General features: G+C 37.2%; 2 protein-coding genes across 3 annotated transcripts; both read right to left on the reverse strand.

Moving 5' to 3' along the window:
• Positions 1-685: 685 nt before the first annotated feature.
• Positions 686-2,006, reverse strand: LOC130735537 (uncharacterized protein At3g17950-like). The gene is made up of 2 exons (XM_057587486.1): positions 1,681-2,006; positions 686-1,487 (listed from the first exon to the last, which is right to left on the reverse strand). Exons 1-2 carry the CDS (start codon positions 1,762-1,764, stop codon positions 987-989), a joined length of 585 nt encoding a protein of 194 aa, XP_057443469.1. The 5' UTR covers positions 1,765-2,006; the 3' UTR covers positions 686-986.
• A 2,571-nt stretch (positions 2,007-4,577) lies between these two features.
• LOC130738777 (uncharacterized) lies at positions 4,578-8,172 on the reverse strand. 2 transcript variants are annotated; one of them, XM_057590928.1, is made up of 4 exons: positions 8,019-8,172; positions 6,359-6,809; positions 6,055-6,280; positions 4,578-5,361 (listed from the first exon to the last, which is right to left on the reverse strand). In XM_057590928.1, exons 2-4 carry the CDS (start codon positions 6,794-6,796, stop codon positions 4,844-4,846), a joined length of 1,182 nt encoding a protein of 393 aa, XP_057446911.1. In that variant the 5' UTR covers positions 6,797-6,809; positions 8,019-8,172; the 3' UTR covers positions 4,578-4,843. The 2 variants fall into 2 exon arrangements, with proteins under 2 accessions (XP_057446911.1, XP_057446912.1); XM_057590929.1 differs by having other exon boundaries at positions 7,894-8,034.
• Positions 8,173-8,452: the final 280 nt, after the last annotated feature.

Raw genomic sequence — 8,452 nt, forward strand, 5'->3', positions numbered from 1 at the left:
TGCTTTTTAGCCATGTTATTTAATTAAAAAATTATTATTTTTAGTTAAAATTAATTTAGAAATGCCATGTCATCATTTTCAGTTAGATTTTGGACGGAAGTTGGACGGAAAACTAATTTTGCAACCGGGTGTAAACGTTAGGGACGTTTTTTGCTAATTTTGAAGTTTGAGGACGATTTTCGCAGGAAGGTAAAAGTTGGGGGACTAAAAGTGCAATTAAACCTTAACTTTATTAAAGTAAAAGACAAGCTTACATGTTTTTGAATGATAGCTCAGGTGATTAGAGTTAGAAGACATATCGGTTGGGGTGGGAATGATGCAATTTATCTTTTCGATGTATCTTAAAAGGGCAAACTTACATGGGATTGTAACGTTAAAATTGAGTTTAGGTCATAAGAGAGAAATAATCCAGCGGACTTTTTAGCTAGACAAGCTTCTTGTGAAGGTTTCCCAAAGTGTGTGTTACGTTTTGCCGCTACTGCTGTCATAGAGTATTTATGTTTTGATATTCTTCGTTAGTTTTTTTTTTTGGTCCTTATTCTTCGTTAGTTTGTTTGTTTAAAACTCTTCCTCTTGTAAACATTGAAAAAAATTAATTTAATCCACAGTAATTTTTATCCAAACATTATCAAATCATCACCTAAAAAAGGTTGGGAGCTTGGTATTAGGGTTGCAATCAAGCTAATATTCACAAACCATTTGGATTTTTGGCGTAATTGAAGCATGTGATTAAGACCAATCACCATATAATTACCTATGTGGGCCACCATATATATTTAGTTACATCAAATGAAGAAAATTAACAAAAATAAAAAGGTAAATAAGCCCAAAAGCAGAAGCATGCTTTTTTGCACGTAAACCACAGACAAAAAGAAAAAAGAATCTACCAATTAGGCAACAACCAAACAATCCATAAATAATAATCAAAATAAAACCACAAATTTCTCAAAAAACCCCCCCAAAAATTGAAAATTCAAAAGACGTCCCTACCCTGCACCGCCGCTGCAGATGCCGGCAAGCGACACCGGAAACCTGTTGCATAGACTCTCCTCCGTCGCCGCTACGTCGTCAACGTCTGCCGCGGGAGGAAGAACCCTACCATCCGCGAACAGCACCCTCCCGCCGTTCCTCTGCTGGTGCCCGACGACCATCCCCTCGAGCTCCGCCGCCGTGCCGTAGAACGCGCCGTCGCCGGACCGCCGCTCTACCTCCAGAAACTCGCCGAGAGATGCCGGCCTCGCGTCACCTTCCCTACAGAGCTGCCACCATCGCCGCCGCCTCTCCGCCGCCATCACAGCTGTTGCATTGGCGGTTTTCTTCTTCTTCTTGGTAAATGCGTTCCTCCTCGAGCCGCCGGTGGCGGCGGCGGCGGCGGAGGAATGTGGGTCCCGATGCTGTGATGGGACTCTGAAGGTAATGGCTGGGAAGCTCACACCCATCAGAGTCCCCAATGTAGTGCTTCTGTCATGGAAGAATGATCCTGTGGACTATCATTCAAAAACCCAAAAAAGGAAAGTTAAAAATTAAATTTTGTTAATTAAATCATGATAAAAATGGAAAATTTAAGAAGCTTGAAATTTTGGGGCTTGAGAAAAGTATCAATTTTTATAAGTAGTTTGAGAATTGGGAAGTGATTTTGGTGAATCTGAATGAGAATGAGAATGAGAAAGAATTTGATACCTCAGTGTCAAGATCAGAGGAGGAAACAGAAGAGATGGTGGGTGAAGATGGTGGTGGCACAAACTCAGCTGCTGGATCCAGCATTGTTGTGTTGTGGGGGAGTGAGTGAGTGAGCACAGAAACTCTCTTTTGGGAGTGGTTTTTGGGGAAAAGGAAGGTTAGTGGCAAGTGGGTTTATATGGACTAATCATGGTTTGTATTGTGTGATTGAATGGATGAAAAAGGATATTGGTGGATCCATGAAAGAGGAATCAACTTTGTTTGAAATGATTACTGCTACCCAGCTGGGTCATGGGTGTTTTTCAGCTTTGGGAAAGTTGTGTCAAGATCTGACCTGCTAGTGGATTTTTAGTATTATTCTCAATGTTGGGTTAAGGCTAGATGCCTGAAAAATTTAACAGCCACAGCTTTTGTTTTTTGTCTGACTGGATTTGGATTATTACATGTCTCTAGAGTTGAGTGCAGGGTAAATAGATTTTTATTTCAGTTTATCTAAATATATAGTTTTATTCATTCATTTTTATCTTAAAGTGGACTGAGATTCAAATTGTATGTGCAATGTTAACATCCATTCATATATGAATAGTTGAATCCACTTATATATTGAGTATTGACCCTTTTGTACATATTGAAAAAAGCAAAAGATAACAAATGCCTTCAGCCTCATTTGCCATCAAATGTACACCACAATCATGTAATAGTTAAAAACTGTACCTATGGCTATAAGCATAATTTATGACAGACATCACTGATTTTTCTAAATGATAATGATAGATAATGGCCTAAGCTAACACCTAACAATGATGCTTTTCTGATTGCTTATCTCCTCCTGCTTCTGTCTGAGTCCAACTTTTCAAGATTGGAATGGGTTACATTTGAGAAAAGATGAAGGGATCAATCAAAGTGCTATCTTAAGATGCTCGCTTATGCTATTGTCTCCAGAAGATTTTTTTTCTTAATTTTCTCTGTTCAGAACAGAATTTTGATACTGCTTACTTTTGGACAGATTATTTATCATTTAAATGCAATAGATGATAGCTGGCTAGATGAATGATGTAGAAAAAAATGTTTATGATTCATGTGATTTCTTTCATAGGACTCTTTTGTTTTGTTTTCTTATTTTAGCCCCTTCATAGATAGCTTGTGAATTGTGATACTTTTTCAAGTTTAAGATGCAAATTCTGACTTCACTTAAGTTTTGTGAATAGAGGGGTGAAATCAATGTCATTTTAAAAATTAATTTTAAATCCATAGTAACCCTGAGTGAATAGAGGGGGGAAACCTTGTAGACATTCAATTTATGTTCTAGGTAAATTAAACTGACAATGATGCTTCAAAATCTTCAATTTAACTATTTAAGCCAAAGCTAGCCTTTAATTTTTATTTTAAGTCGAAGCTAGGTTGAAAGGGACTACTGCATGATGATTAGTCTTCAATCTACATGACCAACTCATAGGTGACTAAAAGCTTAATAATGCCATTAGCTTCTCTACCACCATCAAACTCCAAAGCGGCAATTGGCAAGACCACATTTCCATTTTTTATTTAAAAGTTTGGGTGGGTTCGGCTCTGGTCACCACTATGGGACAAAACATACCTTCGAGACCATTAGTCACTTACATAGATACTTATAAATCGTCCATTAACACAGCCCTCACATTGGCAGTAAGAATTGAATACAAAACCTTATGAGGGAAAGTTGTCATTTCTTACTAAGTGAGCCAACATGTTTTGGTAAGACTACCTTGGTTTTGAACTACAATGAAAGCTAAGGAGCAAAAGCTCACTAGCAAAGAATTCACAACTTGTTTAACATTATTGTGGGATAGGAAACATCATACTTCATGCAACATGGATCACAAGGGAATTGCATAAAGTGGGAAAAGGTAATGCCATCATCGTACATGGCACACGAAGTAATCACACTTATGTTATATCTGGTCCCCTCCTAGTTCCGCGGCATAGACTAAACTCATGTCGGGTTTGTGAGTTATCTTTAACTTTACAGTTCGAAAGGGGATTGTGGATTCATGTGAAAAAGTTCCAGCCACAAAGGTAGCTCTCATCCATGTTGAATGAAAAGCTCACTATTTAAGTATTCTCACATTTAGCATGTTTGAAAGCTCATGGCTTACCATGATAAAATCCACAAAGAAGTGAAAGAAGAAAACAAGAATTGTCTATGTGATATACCAAAACTCAACATGACATTAACGTGATTGACCTTGCAAGCTAAGTCAGTGAGACAGTGACTCAGTTCCCTGTCTATGTGCCTTCGTTTTCCCATGTACTAATGGCCAGTCATGCAAGTAATCTATGTCAGCATATTCTGTACAATGGTCCCATGAACATTTACTGAACAACCAACTGTGTATTCTTCTGGCTTGAACCATACAATGATTTCCGACCAGAAGAAAGAAACAGACAATGAATATGATGGTGTGCCACATGAGCTCTCAATTGGTAATGAGTGTGGGTTATAAAAGAAAAAGATACCATCCAAACAATTTTATGAGATTTGGACCTGAAAAGTTGGCAAAATCTGGAGAATAAGGGCAACCATCAAAATCTAAGCAAATTTTACAATTAAAAATCTGAATGAAAAATACTCTAACGATCAGGCAGTTCCCCATGGATCTGCAATCCAAACCATTAGTGTTGTTCTCTAAGGCCTCATTTGGAAGCGTTTATTTGATCATATCTTAAAGCATAAGTGCGCGCTTACATGAGTGTTTCGGAGAGCTTATACATAGATAGCTTGACATAACTATAAGTTGTTTTAATCTTATTTTCATAAGCTAAATTGACACTTATACCACATACATATACCCTATTTTGAGGTTATTTCCATAAGCTTCTCAAATTAGCTTATGAATAGCGCTTATTGTCATAAGAACTTACCCAAACACATTCTTAAATTGCTTTTGACTCCACCTTTCACTACAATAAGCAATATCCTATTGTGTTCATCCTTTGACAAGGATTGAAAAATTCATTTGCCTTAAAGCAAAATGTTATATGATGAGATGCGATCTACTGGCATACTTATGTTTATGAACAAAATGCCAATGTACGATATGAAGGTTGAAATCAATATCCTATATCATGTAGATCCTGAGAAAACTTCAAAGCTAACCTGAGAAAATAACCTTGTTCAAGAAATTTACATAGGAGCAAAACCATGGATAAAATCATTCCACAATCCAGTTGCAATGAAGTCCCTTGACTCTGAAGCAAGTGCAATTTCTTCAGCATCAAAAGTAAGATCCAATGACTGGCACTGGGCCTCAACATCCGTTTTTGGCCGTAGTTCCGCCTCTAGTGGGGGTAGTGATTCCTCCATTGTAAATGATGCATCCTCTCCATACATCTTGAAAAGCCTGTCATCTGGATTCTCCCTGCGAATGAAGTTGTGTAATGCACAAGCTGCCACCACTAACTTTACCTGGGTTTGTAATGGGTATGAAGGAGCAGCCATCAATATAGGAAACCGTGCCTTTAAAACCCCAAAAACTCGATCAGTGACATTTCGTAGTAGTGAGTGCCGTTGATTGAACAGTTCACTTGCATCCTGTGGGTGGTAACCGCTAGGAAATCCTGCTGAATGATAGGGAGTGCTGGAATATGGAGCAATGAAACCTCGCACATTTGGATACTTGTTGTCTACAAGATAGTATTTACCTGTATCATATAGAAAGTGTTTTAATCTAATATTTAAAGTGGGAGTTATGACTTATGAGTATATAGTAATCATAGAAAATAACTAATTATTTGTCCCTTAAGTTTGCATCAAGCTTCATTTTGTTGCACAAGTATTATTTGTTTCAAGTCAACTATGTCCTAAATTTAACAAAAATTGGTGCCATGTTTTCCTATTGATTAAAAGAATAGTTTGCAATAGATCAGATGTCCCCTAAGTGGCATTGCCGCCAACCAACTATCAATCTCTTGCAACTAAACCAAATAAAAGTTTACATCATCTACATAATAAAAAACATAACTTCAATTCACTACAGTAAAAGGTTAAGTGACAAAATTCCTTTAGAAATACTATTTTATTTTTCAAACCAAATTAATAGACATTTGCAGAGGGAACACAACATAAATCCAGTAAACCCAACACTTGTCAAGAGAAAGAACTCCTAAAGTTAAAGGATAAGTAAGAAAAAAATCCTAGAGATACTATGTTATTTTTTAAACCAAATTAATGGGCATTTGCAGATAGAATAGAACATAACATGCAGTAAACCCAACACTAGTCAAGAGAAAGAACTCTAATAGTAGTACTCCTTAAAGTGTAATGGGTTTTAGGGTTGGCAAGTTTTAGTATTGACAAGTCTTAAACAGTAGCTGCATTTTAGAGATAAATATTACCTTCAGGGACCTGCAATTTATTCCGCCTTGTGATTGCTGAGTTAAAAACTTGTAAATCTGTAGCAGATCCTTCCCATCCAGCCAAAACATAATGAAACTTCAGGTCAAACGAGCAAGCTACCAGAATATTCTGTGAAAGCACACCACTCTTATTGCGGAAAGGTCCTTGCTCATCTACACCAACTGTCACAGGTAAATGGATACCACCAACTGCTCCCACACAATCCTATTTAAGAAAATTAAAAAATGAGATATAATCGATCGCAAACATGATGCTGATCAAATTCATATATAGAAATCTTACTTTAAAATATGGATAGAATCTAGGATCATTAAAGATTTCTGAAGGAACATCAGAGCCAGGAGGTTGAAATAAGTCCAGTGAAATTGACATTATTGCATTCAAAACATTGTTAAAGTGACGACTAATAGTTTCTCCTGAATAACGAAATAATTCTTGAACAGCCCTTGTCCGCAGATTATGTCCAATAATGAACAAAAATATGGCCAGCTGCTCCTCAATTTTGATTCGATTTGTGTGACGTAATAAGCCCTTGCCTTGTAGAATATCACATAACTTATAGAATACATCCTTATCCATGCGGAAGTTCTCCAAACACAATTCATTTTGACCATTAAGTACTTCATCTACAAACTTCAAACCAGTAGAAGCTAAACGACTCAGCTCCTTAGGTATATGACTCCCAGAGACTCCATCGTTCTCCTCCTCAGAACTCTCCATTGAGGAACTTTTACTGCATTAAACAGATGTTGCATGTCAGTGAATAGCAATATGGAAACGGAAGTTGTTCAACCAAGAAAATATAAATCAACAAATTGAAAGACCACTATCCTTGTTGTACCCCTCCCTTCCTATCTCTGTTCACGTGAGAGAGGCTAAAGCTAAAAAGCAACCAAATCCTAGCTACAATCAGAAAATTTAGTTCATCCTAGTGAAGATTTAGTTCTGTTGTTATTCGTCAACATCAGTATATGCTACTGCCTCCCGGAAAAACCTACAATCCTCCCCAAAAAAAAAATTTGTGGCGAAATAGGAGCTTCATTCATTAAACCAAATACAAAAAGCAGGCAAGAAACATGCCGTGACAGTTACAAAGAGAACAAGCTGAGAACAAAATAGGGAAGGGACAAGAAAATCCAAGCATTAGTAGCTACGTCTACTCAACAAAAAGGAACCAACAAATAAACACTCTCCCGCATATACCGTGTTTTGCATCAAGTCCAATTCACACTACTACATTTAAAACACGAAATTGAAACAACGAAGTTTAATGCAGTTCCCCCGGAATTTCTTCATCATTTCAAAACAGTTCATTAACATTACTAGTAAATGATATATGTTGAACACACAAATAGGGTTGTTTGTATCTTAATGAGGCATTCAATTCAATATTGCTGCATGCACAAGAAAAAAATGGGGCAAATTTCTGTAAAATGAACTCAAACAAAACATGATATAAAGTACCCTAGATCCAAACAGTAGTGAGAATCCAAAAGGTCTAGTCACAAATTTCACCCAAAATGTCCCTTTTCACTCAATAATGAAATTACTCACAGTCACAGCCTCACAGGTTATAATCAAAATATAAAATTCTAATCTTTTCACTCTCAAAGAAAAACCCTTTTGTTGAAAACAAGTTCATGTCACACAATCACTCACAACATCACCACCAACATACACACATTACAAAAATCAAATTACCCTCACACTGACAAAACAAAACTGCGAAATTCATAGGTTTACGCAATGCAGCAACAAAACGCAAATACATCAACATTCACGCATTCATGTTACAAACGATCAACACAAATTCGAACCTTAGAGAATTGCTTACAGCTAGCGATTGAATTCACACTCAGTCAGTGTGTCAGCTAAGTGAAAAAGAAAAACACAGAAAATGAGAAAATCTGCAGTGATTTTTGATGCGGGAGCAAGCAATTACCGTGGTTTTTGGCAGTGGTAGTGAGTGAGGGCAGAAAATTGGGAGCGGAAATTTCCTCGGAAACCAAACAGGGGAAAAGGAGTGGAAGTGGTACCGGCTCAGACGACGTCGTGTGTGTCTGTCTTTTGATTCAAGCTTCAAGTCAATTTGTTAATTTTTAATCAAGTCTAATTCAAATCTTTGAAGAAATTATATGATACACCTGTTTAGATAATATTTTTCATTTACCATTAAAGATGAGATTAAGTTTTTTGGTACAAGAAGCTTAAAGAAAAAGAAAAAGACACAACACTAACGTTTTAAGAAAGAGGTGTCACGGTAGTCATCCGCTAACGTTGAGAGAGCGGCTAGCGAGGGTTGCTCATTAACGATCAAGCAATGAGACCCTCGAGTAGTCGAGCACCATCCTTAGCCAAGCAATCGGCGACTACATT

The sequence above is a fragment of the Lotus japonicus genome, chromosome 2, assembly GCF_012489685.1.
Source record: "Lotus japonicus ecotype B-129 chromosome 2, LjGifu_v1.2".
NCBI lineage: Eukaryota > Viridiplantae > Streptophyta > Magnoliopsida > Fabales > Fabaceae > Lotus > Lotus japonicus.